At 52.1% G+C, this 19511-nt stretch overlaps 2 protein-coding genes across 51 annotated transcripts in view; both read left to right on the forward strand.

Moving 5' to 3' along the window:
- Positions 1-10719, forward strand: LOC111942997 (uncharacterized). The gene is made up of 3 exons (XM_086896994.1): positions 1-503; positions 7440-7600; positions 8112-10719. Exons 1-3 carry the CDS (start codon positions 68-70, stop codon positions 8418-8420), a joined length of 906 nt encoding a protein of 301 aa, XP_086753120.1. The 5' UTR covers positions 1-67; the 3' UTR covers positions 8421-10719.
- Positions 10720-11423: 704 nt separating this feature from the next.
- CFAP65 (cilia and flagella associated protein 65) overlaps positions 11424-19511 on the forward strand; it is a 31920-nt gene continuing 23832 nt past the window's right edge. For 9 of the 50 annotated variants that reach the window (XR_015289041.1, XR_015289034.1, XR_015289026.1 and 6 more), the window contains exons 1-9: positions 11450-11599; positions 12108-12176; positions 12483-12640; positions 13298-13400; positions 14824-14990; positions 16096-16295; positions 16967-17112; positions 18180-18402; positions 18713-18978. Coding sequence is in view for 25 of the 50 variants with exons in the window: in XM_023931158.2 (XP_023786926.2) it covers positions 12108-12176; positions 12483-12640; positions 13298-13400; positions 14824-14990; positions 16096-16295; positions 16967-17112; positions 18180-18402; positions 18713-18978 (1332 nt within the window). In the remaining 25 variants the exon portion in view is untranslated. Of the gene's footprint in view, positions 11898-12107; positions 12177-12482; positions 12641-13297; positions 13401-14823; positions 14991-16095; positions 16296-16966; positions 17113-18179; positions 18403-18712; positions 18979-19511 lie in introns of all 50 variants that reach the window. The other 41 variants (XR_015289045.1, XR_015289044.1, XR_015289035.1 and 38 more) reach the window with 14 other exon arrangements.

The raw sequence follows: 19511 nt of genomic DNA on the forward strand, positions 1-19511 counted from the left end.
GGCCTGTGCCCTGCCAAGGGAGCGCTGGGGCGCCGGAGGGCTCGACGGCTCCGCACGGGGCAGGGCGATGCACAAGCCCATGGAGAAGTCCCAAAACTTCCGCATCGAAGCGCTCCTGGCCGAAGAGCCGGCTCGGAGCGCCTCCCCTCCGGGGCTGAGCCCCGGGAGCCCCGCGGCGAGCCCCGGCCCGGCCGGGCGCTCCGACACCCCCTCACCGCGGGCGCTCCCGGCCGCTGCGCCCCTCGGCCCGGCCGGCTTCGTCCCCAAGCCCGGCTTGCTGCATCTCTCTGGCCCCGGGCTCGGCGCCCTGCCTGCCCTCTACCCGCCCGCCGTGTACCCGCTCCCGACCCTGGGGGGCCAGCACCCCGCCTTCGCCTACACCGGCATCCCGCACCTGCCGCCGCCCGGCGCAGAGCACCTGAAGGCGGCCGTGGCCGGCTCCTTCCCGCTGGAGCACTGGATCCGAGCTGGGATGCTGGTGCCGAGGCTCTCTGACTTCAATGGTGAGTGACCCGGGGACTGACCCTCCCGTCAGGCGGAACACGGCTCCGGACCCTTCCAACCCCCGGGGGCGTCCGCCGGCACATCAGGGTGCAGGTCCCTTCGACAAGCCCGGACTGAGGCCCCTGAGGCGGTCCGGGTCGGGACCCCGCAGGGACACTGAGCCCTCCGGGATGCCCCCGATGCGTGGCTCTTCCTGTACCCAGTCCCGCTGCCCGGCTCCGCAGGGCTGGGAGGCGGGTGTCCGCTGCTGGGGGATGGGGGGGCACGACATGAATCGCCCTCCGGGAACCTCCGAGGGCTGTGAACAAATCCGAAGGGAACAAATCCTGGTGAACAAATCCGAAGGGCAAAGTCTCGCCTTGGGCCGGGCCGGTGTCCCGGCCCAGCCCCGGGAGGCGCTGCCAGCGGCTGCTGGCCCCGCACGGCGCCGCGGGCTCGTTGGGCTCCTGCGGGGCGGGAAGGAAACGAAAATAAAGAAACGGCGGCAAAAACCTGCACCGGGAAACGAATAAATCCCTCCCGGTACGGCTGGGTACGAACCCACCGGATCGGCCCCCGTGCAGGGTCCTGGCTCCTGGCTAGAGGCGATCAGGGCCCGGTGAGTTCATTGCGGGCGGCAGCTGCAGAAAGCGGCCGGCCCCACAGCGTGCTCGGCTCCAGCCCTGCCCCAGCCCCTCCTGGGGACACCACCAGGGCTGCGGGCAGGCACCGGATCCCGCACTGCTCTGATGGGCCAAGCCGTGAAAGGTCCTGCGGGGCACGGACGGAACAAGAATTGACTTCAGGCACTTGTCCCGTTGGGGACCCCTGGCAGGGTCCCCTGCCCTGTGCTGGCCAGTGCAGAGATGGGCGTTAAATCAGGAGTGACTGGTTAACAAAGCCCCATCAGAGCATCCAGATTTGTTAGCTGAGTGTAGTGTCTTAAAAATCTGGAAGCCCGTTTGTAAAATAATAATAATTTTAAAAGGCTGGATAAATAACGGTGCAAAAAATTATAGAGAATTAACTTGAAAAATCCCATTTATTACCTGGTCAGGGAAACAGGCTGTTTTTTTCCCCCATGCTGTATCCCTTTACCTGGCTTTCCCTAGACCTTAAGAAAGGTCCATCTGTGAATCTAGAGGTGTAAATAAGCCTCCAGTGCTATGGGTTATGTGCACTCTTCAAACGTGTCACTAAGACAAGAAAAAAATAAATATTTATTAGTTATAAATCTTTATTATTTATTACATCTTCTTGCCTCTTTGCTGAGGCCATGTTATCTTTGAAGGGTCTGTATCTGTTGGTGTATCTCAGCATCCTGGTAGCTTCATACAGGGTTGTGTTTCACCAGAGTGGGAATGCTCCACTGCATCTGATCCTGTAAGTGCAGTGAGATCCAGTGAGTGCAGCTTCTGGCTGGGATAACATAGAGGTATTTATACATCAGCCCCATTCCTCTCAAAAACAGGATATGCTCTTCAGCTGCTTGTATCCAAAACCTCACCAAAAGGAAACAAATGCCAAATTAGTGGCATGAGAACAACTTGTGAAGAGAGCTTTGCAGAATGCACTGGATTAGAATGTCAGTGGGTCTTGTGGGGAACACTGAACAGGGCTCCTATGAAAGCTCAGAGGGAGGAAAATCAGTTTCTGACCCAAGTATTACTTACCTCGGTTCTGGAGATCCTAAAGCAAGGTAGACACGTGGAGGTGTAACAAGGATACAGCAAAAGCTGCCAAAACTGTAAATTTTTAAATCAGAGTAACCACTGCCCCAATGTCCTTACTAAAACGTGTTTGTTCCCAGTTCTGAGGAGCCCTTTGCAGTAGGGATTCTTTCTCTCCAGAGTGTCCTGTCAAATACTCCAGCAATTCTTCTGCTGTGCAGATGAGAACCTTATCCATCTTCACATCCTTATTTCTGTCCATTGGTAACATTAGGGTTCTCAAGTGCATCTTCAGCCCTTGCTCATGTGGGCTCACTGAAGCTCTGAAATCAGGGTCCTTTGCAGCATGCCTTCTCCTTGTGCTTACCAGGACTGCCTCCAGCTGCATGTTATGGCTGTGTCTGGGCTCATATTGCCCCAGTGTGCTGGCCATGCTGTAGGGACAGGGACAGTGGTGCTGGTAGGCAGGGACAGCAAAGGGCACCTTCCTAGGATGTGCTGCCTCCACAGCCCTTCCTCATCTCTCTGAGGAGGCTGGTGGGCTGGGCAGGAGCCTTCCATTGTTGGCATAGGGCTCCTGGGATGCCTGTAGTTTGTGGGAGTCCCTGTCCCACCACCCAGCCTAGACAGACAGACGGATGGACCTTCATGGCTGACATGTCCAGAGTGACTGTATATAAGTGTCAATGCTGCTGGTGCCAGTCATGTTTAACTCTCCCAGGAGCAGTGGACAGATGGCTGTAAGAGATGAATCTGAAAGCGTTCTAGGACATATTATGGATCATCCCAGGGGGAGATTGCCCTTGACATTTATTTAAAGGGAATTCCAAGACTAAATTCTGGGATAAATTCCTTCTTTGGGTGCATGTGTAGCAATGTTTTGCAGGTGTGGTCTAGTTTGATCTCCTGGGGACAGTCAGGGAGGGGGAAGCAGCAGGACAGCCCATGAACTGTAAGCTCAGTGGTATTTGTGGCACACAATCTCCCTGCTATCACATGTGTGTGGGGAGGTAGGATGCCAGGGAGACAGTCTGAGACACTTGGTACCCTTAGGAAGCTAGCCTGGGCTTGGGCACTGGGCTCACTCAGAGCAGTGCCCCCGCTGCGAGACAAGCAGGTGCCGTGCCTCCCTCGCTTGCTGCCTGTGCAGAGCCACGTGCAGTGCCTGGCTGCCTCTGCTGCAATGCGGAGTGAGAGCTTGTGGAAGGCCTGGGTGCAGGAGCAGGCGTGCCCTTGCTGCAGAAAGCAGGGATGCTCCCTGCCCAGGTTCCGCTATCCCCAGCCTGCTCTATCCTGGGACTTTGAGCACCCCCTGAACCTCCCAGGGGGAGCATTTGGCACTGGACTGCCATGCCTGTTAGTTTCTCTGGGAGCTGTGATTTATTTGCCCTGTTTGTCAGTGTGGAAATGCTGTGCAGAGGTGGGAGCCAGGTGCAGAGACCCACTGCAGCTGAGAGCTGTAGAAGTGGGGAGCAGTGACATACAGCTGTAGACTCTCAAGAAGAGTGAAGGATCCTCTCTGAGGGACCCAGTGCTTAGGTGGCTTTCCTCGCACACCACTTCCTTGCATCACCCACTCACTAACTTGATGGCCTGGAACCCAGATTAGACCCTGCCCATGGTGGCAGAGAGCTTACTGATGGGCTGTGCTGGGCTAGGAGAGCTGTCAGGATAAGTCTTTTTAAACTTATTCAAAAAGCAATGCCTTCCAAGGCTCACCAGGTGCACAGTGGTCTGGTGTCAGCTGGAAATATGGGCTGGGAAACAGCTGGCAAGCAGCAATCAAGGTTTAATGGTGGAGCAAGCAAGGGGCTAGCAGAAGTAGCAAGTGCCCTTGCACATGCTGCCCCACAGATAATGGCCAGGGCTGCTGGCAGGTCAGAAAAACCCTCTGGTAATGACCCTGATGATGAGACTACCTCCCTCCTTTCCAGCTCTGACATCTGGAGAAACACCTAAAGCAGTCAGGGTGTTAATTTCCTTTCCTTTATCTGCCAGACCACAAAGTTAAGTGAACTATAGTTAAACAAACCAAATTAAAAACAAGTGAGTTAATATCAACCTAGGATTACCCTTGTTATCAAGTAGGCGGAACTGTATCAAATAAACCAACAATTCTTTATAAGCTTTATCTAATTATCCAGGAGGCAGCTGCCTTGCAGAGCTCCTGGCCTCAGACTTGGAGGGCATTCCTGGCCCCAGGCCAAGCAATTTATTTACTGATACTGCAGCCAGATGCCAGGCACCCATCAGGGGGTCCAAGCCCTGCCAGGCTGAAGGGATGTTGAGACAAGGTCTGATCCTGGATGGAGTGCTGGAGAAGATGGCAGAGCAGATAATAAATCCTTTGGTAAGCAAAGGTGTGATGCTGAGGCAGTCACTGGTCTTCCGGTAGGAGGCGGATAACATGGAGAGCCTTCCCAAAGGGTAGTTCTTTCTGAGATGCTGATTGTGGTAGGGGTGGGTTCACAGCTTGGTTGACACTTACTGGAGAAGGTAAGCCCTGGGAAGAATGCTTCCTGTCCACCCCATAAGAGGATTCTTTGTCCATGTGGCAGCCTGCCACAGGACAGGGAGGGATGGGACTCAGCAAAACACACTGGCAGGACAGGCTGGAGCTACCAGCAGCCACTACTTCATTCCCTCAGTCTCAGCTTCTACCTCCTTCCTTTTTTCTTTCCCCAGTGAGAATCAGGAGATCCTCTTCTATCATACTCTCTCCACACAAGAGCTAGAGTCCTTTAGGGAAGGTAACAGCAGAGCTGATGCCGGAGATGTTGGTCATTCAGGTCCTGCTGCCGTGGGTGGCTGAAGGTCAGCTGTATTGGCTTGGGCTTACTCCACCTGGTGTGGAGATCAAATCTTGAACAAGTCACAGTGGGGGGCAGTGGTGATGGATATTTACAGCTTCTGAAGGGTGTATTGTCACAGATTAGATGGCCAGCCACATTCTATAGGCTGGGCATTGGATTGGTGGTGGCTTGAACTGGTGGTGGCAGAGGGCTTTGAGGACTGGGGGGGTACTTTTGTCAGCACTGGGAAGGAGGCAGGATGAGTTTCCAAGGAAGTTAGGCTCTGTACAGTGTTTGTAATGGACACACTGCACTGAAACTGAATTGCATACTGAGAAGGGGAAATCAGGGCTGGCAGCAGGACCATTCTCCAGAAATCAGTCCCCTGCATTGGTAGTTATTTGGGATATATCCTGTTTGTATTTATTTGACTTTTGAACAAACTTTCTGTTCTTCTTTTCCCAAGTAGTCAGCAGCTTACCTGGGGAAAAGTGAGTCCCTCAAGAGGGTGCTGTCCAAGCAAGCTGCCATACAGGCTCCTCTGAAGCTGGACAGACCAAACTTGCATTGCTTTTAGGACTGAGATTCTTCTGTGAGGCATTTCTGTACCTCTGCTCTTCCCACGTCTGGTTTTAGTCTGGTCACATATGACCTTGCTAGACGAGGCACAGAGGAGACTTTCAGGTTTATCTGAAGGATTTCTGTGCACCCTAGAGCAGGATGCAATGCCCTGGGAGCTGAGGATGCAATGCCCTAGGAGCTGAGACCTGGGTTTTCTGCACTGGAGTGGGGAATTGAGACTGGGAATATGGTATCTTTTCACTCCTAGACCCTCCAGCTCCAGAAAGCACAGAACTCCTGGATTATTGGATGCTGAGAGAGCACAACCTTTTCTCTTCTCTTTCCCCAAAATGTTCCCTACAGACCATGCTCAGAAAGAGGAACTGCTCAGAGGGGCCCTTCCCTGACCTGGTACAGCCAAACTGCACAGTGCAGCTGCATTGCAGGGAGGGACTCGGGCTCCAGATGCTCCAGCCACTCTCCTGTCTCTGTCAGCAAAGGAGGCTCACTGAGACCCAGAGTCCTTGGGCTGCTGGACACTGCCCAGGGCTGCTTTGTGTTGTGCCCCCCACCAACACAGAGGGAATTAATTTCATCTCTGAGATTAATTGCATCTCTGGCCTTTCCTTCCCCAAGGAGCTGCAAAGAGTGTTAGCTTGGACTGCCCCATCCCTGCAGATGCTAGCTCCCATAACACCTCCTTTCCTTAGCCAGAGGAAGCCTTTGCAGACCTGTTTGATCCTGTCTCCATGGAGGATTTGTACAGCCAGAGCATCCACAACCAGTCAGAGCCCAGATGGCTTCCATACTCTGCAGAGCTGAGACTGGATCTTTCATCTCTATGTGTCTTGGAAATCTTTTGAACCTCTCATTTGGTTTTAGGCTTGGATATGTTTCATATGCAAAATAATCAGCATCATGTTCAGTCAGTCCCTCATTTAACTGGCTGGTGGTTACAAGGTGGGTCCCACAGACTGTCTGTCCTGACGCTGAGGCGCTACAGGCAGAAGAAGGGGTTGTGTCTATCCTGCTCCCATGAGGCGTTTGCCCTAGCCCAGCCTGTGTTCTGTCTGTTTGACCCACCCAGCATCCAGGTCCTTAGGATCAAACCTGTGTTGTGATCAGTTAATACCTCTTTCATAAATTCCTGCCTCATGCGTCATCACTGTTTGTGAAGGGTTTGGTGGACACCTCAGGAGATGGGCAGGTTGGGATCAAAGCTGGAATCTGGGGAGATAACATGAATGGTGCCCCATGCCCAGCAAAGTGGGTGAGTTGGAGTGGCCTTTGCCAAGCATGACATACTTTTAGGGCCAGGATGGTCCATCTTGTTGCCCAAAATGTGTCAGCAGGGATGTGCCAAGGTCCTTTTGCATTAGCGCCCACCTCCACCCCCAATTCTCCCCCAAACCCCTTCCTGCTGCTCCAGCACTTCATTCCCAGCTGCAAACCCCTGGGTTTGATTGCCACTGTGGTGCTGGGAGAAGCCGTAAAAGCTGAACCCCAGGGGGACAATAAAGCCAGTGGAGAGGAGATAAGCAAGGATCAAACAGAGTGCGGCAGCCACCCCATGCTGGACTCTCAAAGGTCCCTTTGTTCCTGCTGCCTCCTGATTCAGTGCCGCTCTGCCTTCAAGGGCTGCGGGCGAGATAGTGGAGCTCACGGACAGCCCCGCTGCAGCCCCTGGCCGTTGAGCTGCCACCTGTGCGGCCCAGCAATAAAAAAAGAGAATTAATTTCAGTCACAGCACTGATCCCAGTTGTACACTGAGGCCTGATAACGTATCTCACTGGTTCCTATCGGGCAATAAAGCCATTATTGGGGTGGGAGATGATGGAGACATTTGCCTTCCTCCTTCATCCTGCATTTGCTGAGGGGTTGTCCCCCTACCAGTCTGCTGTCCCCTGACCCCTACCCACTGTCTGCTCTACAGCTGCCCCACAATCTGGCTTGATGGGGAAATGCCGTCGGCCCCGCACAGCATTCACCAGCCAGCAGCTCCTGGAGCTGGAGAACCAGTTCAAGCTCAACAAGTATCTGTCCAGACCCAAGCGCTTTGAGGTGGCCACGTCGCTGATGCTCACTGAGACACAGGTACCTTGGTCCTGGGGGGATGGAGCATAGCACCATGGAGCTGCCATGGGGGCAGGTCAGGGTCATGGGCAGTGCTAATGCTAATGCCATCAGCCCCACACCCCACTGCTCCCATCGGTGCTTCTTCAAGGGCATCTCCTGCAGAGGCCTGCCTGGTGGGCTCCAGGCTCTTCTCTTGTGAAGGGTACCCAGAAATACTGCTCCTCTTTTTACCTGGCACCCCCAGCTTGGGTTTCAGAGCCTTCCCATTCCTCAACATGCTTTCTGTGGGGCTAAAATGGAAGTGTCCCAGTGCATATCCTTGGCTGGAGTCTGGACGGGGGAAGGCAGCAGCCCCCATTATTCCTCTCTCTGTGACAGCCTCAGCCTCTTTGCACATACTTGTAGCACCATGGGATACCCCACAATGAAGAGGTTTTGGGGGGACCCTCCATGCAGGGAAGGTGAGGGGGTGAGTGGGGACAGGATGGAACAGGGTACATCCTCTCCCCTGGGGGCTTTCCCTTGGCAGGTGAAGATCTGGTTCCAGAACCGCCGCATGAAGTGGAAGCGGAGTCGCAAGGCCAAGGAGCAGGGGGCTCAGGTGGAGGCTGAGAAGCAACGAGGGCTCAGCAAAACCTGTGAGAAGTTGCTGCCCGGCGAGCCCCAGGGACAAGCTGCTGAAAGCCCCGAGTTCATGGGGCACAGCCCTGACTCAGGCTGCCTGCACTGCAGCACCGCCGAGCTGAGCTATGGTCCGGACTCGTCTTGCTCGGGGGGCGAGGAAGAGGAGGAGGACGAGATGGGTGCCACAGAGAGGAAGATTGGCTCTGTGTTGTGAAAGGCGAATGGAGCCAGCTTGGGAGAAGGGCCAGGCTGTGTTGTGGGGGGAGTCTCTTTGCTGGCAGACACAGACTGTGCCTGGAAGGAGCAGGGGGCTGCAGGGCACCTGCCACTCTTTAACTTATGTGTGTTTGGATCCTATTTAACTTGTAATTATTCCTCTGTGTGTATCTGGAGGAGTCCCCAGATCCTTCCCCTATAAAGCTGTTATCTGGATGCCTGTGCTTTTCCTTAGGGCACGGGAAAATCCCCTGTCCTGCTACTGTGCTGTCCTACCAGGTCTCTGGGGAAAAGGGTGAGGAGAGCAAACTTGAATAGCTGGCAGCCTGCTGGCACAGCTGGAAAACAGAGACCTGGACCTTTCTTTGACTGCACTGCTACTTTCCTACAGATCTGACAGTGCCTGGAGCAGCACATCACAGTGTGGTGCCAGCTTGTCCTTCCCCTTGGTGGCATGAAGAGCTGGGAAGGATGCCCAGGTTGCATGCCAGCCTGCCTTGCCTCCTCCTGCACCAGTTGCATCCCTGGTAGGGTCTGTGCTTTGCAAGGCAAAACTGTCCTGTGAAGCAAAGCTGATTTCCATGCTGCAATTAGCCTGGTTGCATTGGTGTGGCATTTCCCCAAGTAAGTGGGGGTGAAGGGAGGCAGGAAAGTGCTCAGGCTGCAAAGGCTCAGTGCTGTGGTGAGCTCCCCTTTTCCCATGGTGATGCTTAACCTATCTAAGTTCCTTTCTGGGCTTGTTTCATTAGGCTTTTGGGATCTTGCTCACTCTGACTGATCTGAAATCAGCCTTTGGTAGCAGGAGGATGACTGACACTCTCTACCACTTCCCTAGAAACACTAGGGTTAAGCACTGAGTTCCCTTAAGTAAGCAGATTGCCCATGTCCTCACAGGATGCTGGAGAGTTCTGGAAGGCCCTATAGATCTCCCATGCTTTCTGTGCACTTACTGGGTCTCCCCTTGGGGTGCTGAGATGGCCGTGAAGGCAGAGGGGCCAGCCCGAGGGGGCAGCCCTGCTTCACCACTCCCGTGCACTGCAGTAGAGCTGCAGGGGTGGAGCAGGCTGGGCCGGGGGGGGTGACCCATTCCCAGACAGACCATGATGCTCCTCCTGCTGAAGTGTAACAAGTCCCTGTGGAATCCTGGCTCATCTCTGGCAGTCAGTGGTGGAAGGGACGGGTTAGCGTTGGCGTGGGGCTGTCATACATCGCAAGGCTGGGAAAAGCCTGTCAGTGGCTGGAGGGCAGCACCCTGGGCAGGGGGACACAGACAGGTGAGCAGGGGAAGCAGGTGACAGGAGAGAGGAGCATGGGGACAGACGGACAGATGGATGACGGTCCTGTGCGGGGGGACAGTGACCCACAGTGGCTGATGGCAGCTCAGCAGTTTACCCCTGGGGACATGGCATCCTCACTGCCCAGGTTCCCTCTCCCTAATCAGTCCATCTCAAGACATGCAGGTGTCCAGACCCCTGGAACTGCACGGTGGGGACCTCTGGTTCTGGGGAGGCGGCAGCCCTTGCTCCAAGTGGGTAGATACGAGCCAGGGTAGGAGCAGGTGCCAGGAGCCTGCTGTGGTTGGTGTAACGTGGGGCAAGAGAGAAATAAAATGTAGAGGGGGACAAAATACAAGGAAAGGAGGAAGGGATGGGGAAGCATGAAAGGATAGTACCTAATTCCCTGCCTTTGCTTGTCGGGACAACAGAGGAGGAGAGACCCATTGCTCCAGGAGAATTGTGCCAGCTCCCAGCAGGAACACAGAAGGACTGGGCAGAGAAATGGTGGCACCTGCCAGGCAATGGCTGCTGAAGATACCTATCACCTGATATGCAACCTGGCTCAGCAGGAGACCACAGGGAGTACCACACACTGGAGCAGGGCTGAAATGGGGGGACAGGAATTGTAGAGGCAGAGAAGAAAAGGCAAGAAGGAAAGCCACAAAAGTGCCAGGAAGGAGGAGGGGAGCTGAAGGCGTGTCACAGGCCTAAAACGTTCACCTTGATGGGCCATGACAGGTTTAATTTCCAGAGTACAATCATTAAAGTGATGGATGGGAGGCGTTCATCTCGCGCCTGGTGCACTCAGGCCCACCGTGGCTGCAGGAGGGTTTGTTTTGTTGCTGTTATTTATGAGGTTGTTTCTGGAGGAGCCAGGCACTCGTCCAGGGCTAGGGGGACAAAGGAGGGGACGCAACTGATGCTGGAAGAGTTAGAGTGCTGATTTACAGCTGGGCTGCTTAGCTGGATGACTCATTTGTAAACATCGACAAATGCCATTAAAGCTGCATCTCCTTCCTGCCTCTGCCCTGTGCTGTTTGATGTGGCCAGCCTAAATCTCCACCATAGCACTGCCTGTGCACCCCGGAGGCACTCTCTGTCTTTCCCCACCGGAAAAATGCAGGTCCTGTCTCCTTGAGGGTCACCCAAGGCACTGGGAAGATGTAGGACTGTCCCATAGTGATGGCTGGTGGTGGAGCTCCATGAAAATGATACCTGATGGGCTCTTTCACCCAGGGCTCCCCACCCTCTGTGCCTTTGCTGCTCTTGGCCCCCTCACCACTTTTGGCAGCCGTAACAACAAACCAAGGAGCTTAGGGTGACCTGGTCCCTTTACGGTGTCACTCCATCCCTATGAGAGCACTCTCCACCCTGCTGCAGCCTGCAGCCTGACCCCTTGCCACCCTGCGATCTCACGCTGTCCTCACTCATCCAGCCGCTGCACACACGGACTTCACGGCCCCTTTAGCTGCCTCAGCTTTATGCTGCTGCCCACCGCTGTACTCATCCTCAACACCGCTCATCCCCCGCTCTCTCCTGCAGCCCCGCATCCCTCCCTCTTCCACCCGCTCTCCATCTCCTTGCCCCCCAACTTCCCACCTGCCCTTGATCCCGGTCTCCCCCCTGCACTCCTGAGAACTCCTCACCGGCCTCCTTCAGCCCTCCGCGTTCTCCCGACCCCCGCCCGCCCGTTCCCTCTCCGGGCCCGGGCCCGTTCCACCGCCGCCTCCCCGCGCGTCCCTCCGCCGCCCCCTGGCGGCCGCCGCCGCCCGCGGCAATTGACCCGAGCCGGCCGCCGTTGTCGCTGCGGGAACCGCTGTGTCCGGTCTCCGTGGCAACGCGGGCCGGCCCGCACGGCGCTGCGGGACCGGGACCAGGGCAGGGACGGGACGGCACCGAGGTGTCCCGGGATCCCGGTGCTTTAGGGAGCCGGGCTGGGATCGAAGGAGCCGGACTGGCCCGTGGGCAATGGTGACTCGGGGCCCGGGCTTCCGCTCCGCTCCCGGGGCAAGCAGGGTTATAGCGGAGCGGGCCGTGCCCCAGGGAGCTGGAACAGGGAACAGGGTCCTGCCACACTCATGCATACGGGGCACCAGCGGGCAGGCCAGGTTACAAAGGCCAGCTTTGCTGTCCTGTGCTCTGCGGGCCGGTAGTGGGCAGGGCTGTGCTGTCCAGCGCCGTGGAGAGCCCTTCCACAGGTGATCGGGACAGCCGTGCTCTGTGCAGAGGGCTGGGCTCAGCTGCCAAGCGGGGACACAGCGGGGGCTGCTCCCCTGCAGGAGGAGGCTCAGCGCCGCCAGGAGCCTGAGGAGGGGCTTCGGGTGGCTGGGAGTGCCCAGCTCCTGGCAGAAAAGGCTTTGTGGGTGAGGGAGCAGCACGTGTGAGGACTTTTTCCTCTTGTTTCCCAGATGCTTCCTCGGGTGCATGACGAGCCCCAAAGCTCTGACTCTTTTCGGAAGAGTGGCTATGACAGGAAGGTGAGCGGAGGAGCAAAGAGTGCTACTGACGTGGGTGGATTGTCTGTCAGGCAGGGAGAGGAGAGAAAGAAATAAACGTTTAGCCTTTGCATCCGTCGTTCATCACACCTTTTAGTATCTGCTGTTTGGGCTGTGGCCAGGAGGTGTCCTCTCTGGGCCCCGGAGCAGGGCTTTTGGAGAGGCCCCGAGTTTTGCCGCCGGGTGGCTCCTCTCATCCGGTGCCAGAGTCTGAAGCCTGTAGCGTAGAGAAAAGGCTCTTTGAGTGATTTCTCCTCTCTTCCTCCAAAATGCTGCTTGCTCCCTAAGGTGTCGGCAAGAGAGGCAAAGAAGAAGAAGAAAGTCATAATCTGGGGCATTGAGGTGCCTGAAACGCTCAGTTGGCATGGCTGGGAACTTGGAAAAGAGATGATCAAACACCTGACCTTGAAAAATGTACATGGGAAAGCCCAGAAGCTGAGTTACAGGTGCGTGGGAAAGTTTGTTTGTCTTTTGTACTCCTCGTGCTGTATCAGTCATATCAGCACCTTTTTTCAGATTCACCTTCCCTCTCTCCCCTTGGGTGCTGTGCTGGAGACAATGTGTGCACCCTTACGTTGCAGGACAGAAACCTGCTAATTCAGAAACACAGGCCTTGTTCCTGGCAAAAGTCTGTTAAATGAAATGCCTTGTTTTAAATTCTGTTTTGCTGATACTTCTGTCTGTGAGGCATTTCCAGTCTAGTGAGATTTTAATTGTGGATGTATGCCAGCCAGTCACTAGTATGACCTAAAACCATTCCTCTCGGAGTCCCTCTGGATGCTGAGCCATTCCAGCAGTCCCTGTGACCCTCCCTGCTCTGAAACTCAAATGTGTCTACCCTATATGTTTTGCTCATACAGCATCTCCTGAAAATGTAAAATATTGTTCAAGGAAGGGGTAGGTACTTAGAGCTGGGAATAGGTTTTCTGGACACCTGAGTTCTGTCCCTCTCTACTGTTTTGCTGCCAAAGTACCCTTGAGGTTCAATGTGTAAAGTGCTTCTAAATTGTGGGGTGTGGAGGTGTTGGTTATTTATTCTGTTTCCTGCTAACTTAAGCTCCCTATCCTTAGACAAAATCTCTTGTTTTGATTTTGTTATCTAGCTCTCCTTCCACGCCATTCTTCTTCACTGTTTTCCCGCAGCTGATTACTCTGAACCCTGGTATGTCTGTAACTCTGCCCATCGTTTTCCGGCCCAGTGAAAAGGTAAAGTAGCAACATCACAACTGCTCTCAGTGCTCAGGCTGCATTCTGGGGGAGGACAGTGGGCCTCTGCCTCTCTTGTCCTTTCTGATTTGTTTTCACCTGAATGCATGAGTCCTTGGGGAAATTTTAGCATAGGAGTGGGCAGAATGACCTTCCTGTTCTCTCCACATCTTCATTACCTGAGGGAGCCCTAATCCCTGACTTCTCTGTAGAGTTTGCCAGTAGTTACGAGAGGAATCCTCACAAAAATTATTCCCAGTTTTTCATGTACTACTTTTGCCTTTCAACTCAGTAAGATAAGGTGCTTAAACTGTCCACACCTGGTTTGAGCCCAAGGGAACACATCTGGGTGCTTTTACTGCAGAACCTTGGGTTGAGAGACTCACTTTCTGCCTCCGAGGAGATTCCAAGGCCTCTACAGTCAATGGCTACCAGTTTTCTAAGGGGATATGTCAGGGGCCTCCCTTCTTTTGGATGGAGGGTGTTTCTTTAAGCTTTATTTTAAACAGCAAAGATTTTAGCCAGGCTCTTTTCTTGATTTTCAGGTTGTTTGTAGTGTCTGTCTTGGCTCTGAGTGTTGATCTCTGGCTCTTGTCAATAGCTGTATGTCTTTGATGTGTATCTCTGTCCTAGCCATAGAGCATGGTCATTGGACAGATTCCCAGTACTCTGCTCTCTTGGTGTCATGATTTTCTGATGACTGTTCAGTGTTTCCTTTATGAAATAAGCTACTGGCCTTGTTCCATTTTTAGTGAATAGTTTGCCTGCAGCACATCAATTGCTAAAGCAGCAGGCTGCCTTTCTTAGAGAGAGCAAGGACTGTGTGTGCTGCAGTGTCCAAGGTCTCCCCTTACCTGCATAAGTGTTACTCAGGAGGGGTGACAAATGGGAAGCATAGAAAACACATATCTTTCAATTCCTTCTATCTTGGCTGGTTAGCAGATGTCCTGAGGCTATTTGTACACAGTGCTGTCAACGCTGCATCTTTGTGTGTTATGTGCTTGGATCTCTAGCTGACAAAGCATTTAATCAAAGATTAATACTTCTGTGCTCATGGAGCTCAAAGAAAGGCTGTACATGCTTCAGTTCAGCTGAATTGGAATCTTGAAAATACTGAAAGAAATTCATCTGCATTGAAACAAACCAGGTGAAACTAATGTGGCCTTCAATTGCTCTCCATGAGGGTGTTTGTGTGTTCCCTGACAGAGGACTATCCCTGAGTACCTTCCACACTGCCTGCCTTTTCTGAGTGATTCATATCCTCTCTGTCCTGCACAGAGGCCCCCACTGCTGCCTCTGTTGCCAACATTTTTTTCCCCAGCACTTGCAGAGGTGAAGGTGACAGTTATTCATGGGTGGAGCTGCAGCACCTGCAAGGTGGAATCCATCTAAGTGCTGTCTCCCTTTGCTTTTCTGTGTGCAGAGGGATTATGAAGACCGTATCCACTTTCTGAAAGCTGAGGGTGAGTTCTCTGTTACCCTGCGTGCTATGCTTCCACGCTTCTGTCTGTCCATCCCGGCCACTGTCCAGTTGCCTGTCTGTGCTATCCACAATGTTACGGAGGCGACGTTTCCTGTGTGCAACACTGGGTGAGTGAGAGGTGGCTAAGCAGACGCTCTTTCTGTTTTGTCAGGTATTTTTGCTACTTTCTTGGACTCCCTAGTGAATGCAACTCATTCCAGTGGTTATTAGTTCTGTTGGCTGCCTGAACAGGGAGAAAACTCTGCCTTCCCTAAGGTCTCGGCAGAAAAGGCAGCAGAATGGTTGTTCAGGTCACTGTCGGCACATCTTGGCATCTCACATCTGTTTGTTGCCAAAATACGCTGAGAACCATTCATGCACAGGAACTAGGTGGGGACAAGCACAGTGTCCCACTGAGAACATCCCACATTCACTGGAGAGACCTGGGCTTCCATTTAACTGAAGGCAACCTGCCCAGCATGAACAGGGAGGGATGAGCTACCAGCTGGAAACATTTTAGTTTTTTAGGAGCAAGGATGCTCCCAGTTACCAAGGTTTGTCCTATTTTAATGAGGAAGGATAGTACTGCAAAAAGGAATGCAGTGAAGTTCCCAGGCAAGAAGGAGGTGTACTTCCAACCAAGTGATTCCAATCATTTCAAGTGTTTCAGTGTCCACTTGGGGAAATAATCTATTACAAGTGAGAGGCCCAGGAGGTTTGAGGATAAGGATGGTAAGCCAACACACAGCTTAGATCAACAAAACAGTAAAGGCTGATGGCATATAATGTTCTTTGCAGAAATCAAACAAGCAAAGGAGACTCTGGAAAATTGAAGGAGATATTAGGGAAATAGCTCAGTCCTCTCTTCTCACTTGAGAATATAACAGAGGAACAAATGTTCATTTGGAATTAAGTAGCTGCAAATTTAGGTGCAGGAAAAGCAAATACTTAACTGGGGCGCTGATTTGCTTGTTATCACCTTACGGTCATTTTTAGAGTTCTAAGGTGTAATAACTAAGATTCATTAAAGTGTAAACAGAGCATTTGCAGAGACTAGAGACAAATTTCTTCACAGCATCACATATTTGTCCAGCTACATTTGGGATTCTTCTGTTCAGCGCTGGTTGCTTCACGTTCTAACTGAATAGCCTATTGGGAAAGGTCCATCCTATGGATGATTGCATAGGCAGCAAATGATCCATTGACCTACTAAAATGTATCTCCATTTCCTAGTGATCTCGTTAGCGTCTTTGCCTGGGAGACACCAAGCCCTTTCTCAATGATTCCTGATAGCGCCACAGTGAACCCAGGTGCTGAGCGTATGGTCAAGGTGATCTTCCAGCCCAAGGTGGCCGGGGTGCATGATGCAACAGCAACATGCTGGTTTGGAGGTGAAGTGAAACAAAAGAGGACAATCCAGCTAAAAGCCCTGGGTGAGTCTTTCTTGTATTTAACTTTCAAAGAAATGTGTATTACCCCTAACTGCAGAATAGCACTCCACAGGGATACATGGAGGGCCTGCACTCTGATTAGCACTCTGTGATTAGCAAGTAAAGCCCATGGTTTGAAAGCGGCCTGTGAAATTTTCTAATATACTTTTGCCAATTGACAAAAATTTGGAAGTGTTATCTGAAGAGGCAGGGGTCCAATATGCCCTGTGGCGTGCTTTGGCCAAACCAGCATTTCCAAGGCCTGTTTAAGTTGATAGATGCGAAGAAATGAGAGGAATTCACTGGGAAGAGCCTCCACAAACTCCTGGCTTTGTCTGCACTCAGCATCTCCTGTCTGTCCCTGCTAGACAGAGAAGCAGAGGGAAATTTATAAAGCTTTCTGGATGCAACCTAAAATAAGCAATGATTTCATTAGCAAGTCCTTGCTTGAAGTGACTTGTGTGGCCACCGACAAGCAAAAAATGTGATTCTGAGTTAAGTAAATTAGGGCTTGAAGGGAGCTTATTTGGTTCAAAACAGGGCCAACTTTGAAGGCAGATCTAACTTCAGAGTTATCTAAGGTTCTTCAGAGGCTTGTCCAGTTGAGTGTTGAGTATCCAAGAATGGAGGTTCCACCTGTCTTTCCTAATCCAGTATACTATTCTTTTTAACAGCCAAATACCCCTGGCTGTATGTGAGCGTGACAGGAGGACAGTCTGAAGGCATACAGCCTGGAAAGTTTCAGGATGTCCTGTGTTTTGGATCAGTACCAGTGGGGACAACTGCGGAGAAGTCTGTGGAAATCTTCAACATGTCTGTGGTATGAGGAGAGGGAGGTTGACTTCTTGTGAGAAGCTGGCAAGCTGATATATTTCTCTGGGAAATATATCTCCCTTAATGCTGCAAAGATAATCTAAATGTGAATGTGAATGAAGCAGAGGTGATGAGCCTTCCCCTACCAACCATGCCATTCACCCTTGCCTTCCAGATACAGTGCTGGCAACTTAGCCTGCTTTCCCCCTGCTTCCCTTCTGTGTTTGGTCCAGATCAGGCAGCCATGTCCTTCGCATTCTGCAGCTCTCTTGCTCAATCTGGACAAGCCCATCAGTCCTGTGTGGTAGTTGTGTCAGTCTTAAATTGGTGTGTGTGTGTGCGTCCTAGGCAACTGATGGATCTGTCCTCTGTGGACTGCAGCCCAGTGAATTGTTCAAAAAGTCAAATGGATTTGGGCACCTTGTTACCTGTGCCAGCTCAGCCCATCCCAGCCTCTTAAGCATTGGATGTACTCAGAGACTGCTGACATGGATGACAGCAGTGCTGACTCCTCCACAGGCCTTGCAGCTTGGGAGTGGAAAAGACACACTCATTTTTGTACTGTTATTATTCACATTGCAGTGGTGCCCAGCATTGCCAGGCAATGATCAGGACAGTTTTATAAAGGGTCTTGAGTAAGGTATCAGAGCACCAGCTTTTTTTTTCTTGGGAAATGAAGACCCATAAACAAGGTAGAACTGTGGACAGAGGGAAATGAGTTACCTGCCTGCATGTTCCCCTGGTGACAGCCAGTCACTTAGGCTATTTTGTCCCCTAGGGACACCTTGAGCCATTTTTCCACCAACTAGGAAGGGCACTCCAACCCCAGAGATCACCAGGAGTTTTGCTGTAGTCTGCTGATTTCTGAGCATGTTGTGAGCTTGTTGTCACCCATTCTCCATCAGAACAAGATGGCAGAGGTTTGCTGCACAACGATTCTGTGGTGGCCTTGGTGTTCTTGGTGGTGTTCAGCACTGCTGAAAACTATAGCTCTTACCTGATTAGTGTCCTTCACTCAGAGCTATCCTGGCTCATGTTGGCTCCTTTGTTAACCTATTTCTTTTCTACTTGTAGGTTGATGCACCATGTACAATAGAACGAGCAAAAGACCCTCTGCTTTGTGATTATGTTTTCTCTTGTAATGTGTCCCATGGTGTTGTCCCTGCCAAAGGGAAGCTGGTCTTGTGCATACAGTTTCAGCCTCAAGTAGTAGGAGAGCACAGTACTGACTATTTCACTATCACATCTGCTGGATACCACTTGGAGACTGTTCTGAAAGTGGTTGGCTCATGTAAAGGTACCTAAGCCTTTCCTATTTCTCCCTGTCAGCTTCTTACCAGTGGAGGGAAAAGTGCTTGGGAAAGGACTAGGAATTATCATAGCCTGCAGTCACAGACTAAACTCCTGTTGGGATTCTGGCTGTCCCTGGTGTGCCATTTGGGATTTATACCTGTTTTAAGTGAATGTCCAACTGTTTTCTAGGACTAGTGGTTTTGCTGAAGAGTTGAATCTGTTTGGGAATATCAGTTAAGTGCAGAAGTGTCTTGTGACCTGTTGGAAGAAACAGCTATGACAGGTCCAGGATCTTGTCTTGCATGTTGTACTAGGTCCTTCCGTGTCCCTGCACCAGTCTTCTGTGGACTTTAACTGGATCAATGTTGGAGAAAGTTTGATGCAGACACTGAAAATCAGCAACACATCAGATGTCCCGGCCTATTATCAGTTTGATATTGATTGCGAAGGGAGCGTCTTCTCCTTGGATTGCCCCTGTGGAGTCTTGGAGGGCACAACAACACTAACACTGAAGGTCATCTTTCGACCTACTCACCCCATGAATTATCACCGCAGAGTCGTGTGCCTTGTCCACCACCAGGTATGGGAGGCAAAGGGTAGTTTCATTGCTCTGATACTTTAGAGGCATCTTCCAGTGTAATCCAACAAGACTGGCCTGTCTCAGTGGTCCCTGCAATCTCTTCCCACTGCATTTTCATTGATACCTCTCATAGAACTGTTAAGGTTGGAAAAGACCTCTAAGGTCATTGAGTCCAAGCATTAACCCAGCATTGCCAAGTCCACCACTAACCAGGTAGTGCCTCATCTACATGTCTTTTAAATACATCCAGGCATCACGATTCAACTGTCAACCTCGGCAGACTGGGGTGACAACCATTTTGGTGAAGAAATTTTTCCCAATATCCAATCTAACCACTGCCCAAACACAACTCGAGGCCATTTCCTCTTGTCCTATCACTTCTTACCTGGAAGAAGAGACCAGCCCCCACCTGGCTACACCTTCCTTTCAGGTAATTGTGGAGAACAATAAAATTCCCCCTGAGCCTTTTTTTTTCCAGGCTAATCACCCCCAGCTCCCTCTGACATTCCTCATAAGATTTGTGCTCCAGACCC

This window comes from Cyanistes caeruleus, chromosome 7, assembly GCF_971803275.1.
Source record: "Cyanistes caeruleus chromosome 7, bCyaCae1.hap1.1, whole genome shotgun sequence".
Taxonomy (NCBI): domain Eukaryota; kingdom Metazoa; phylum Chordata; class Aves; order Passeriformes; family Paridae; genus Cyanistes; species Cyanistes caeruleus.

What these genes read in the sequence shown, in the direction of transcription:
- LOC111942997 (XM_086896994.1), top strand. Translation starts at nt 68, where the DNA reads ATGCACAAGCCCATGGAGAAGTCCCAAAACTTCCGCATCGAAGCGCTC. An exon ending in GAGGCTCTCTGACTTCAATG is followed by an intron (nt 504 to 7,439) that starts GTGAGTGACCCG and finishes TCTGCTCTACAG; the next exon opens with CTGCCCCACAATCTGGCTTG. An exon ending in TGATGCTCACTGAGACACAG is followed by an intron (nt 7,601 to 8,111) that starts GTACCTTGGTCC and finishes TTCCCTTGGCAG; the next exon opens with GTGAAGATCTGGTTCCAGAA.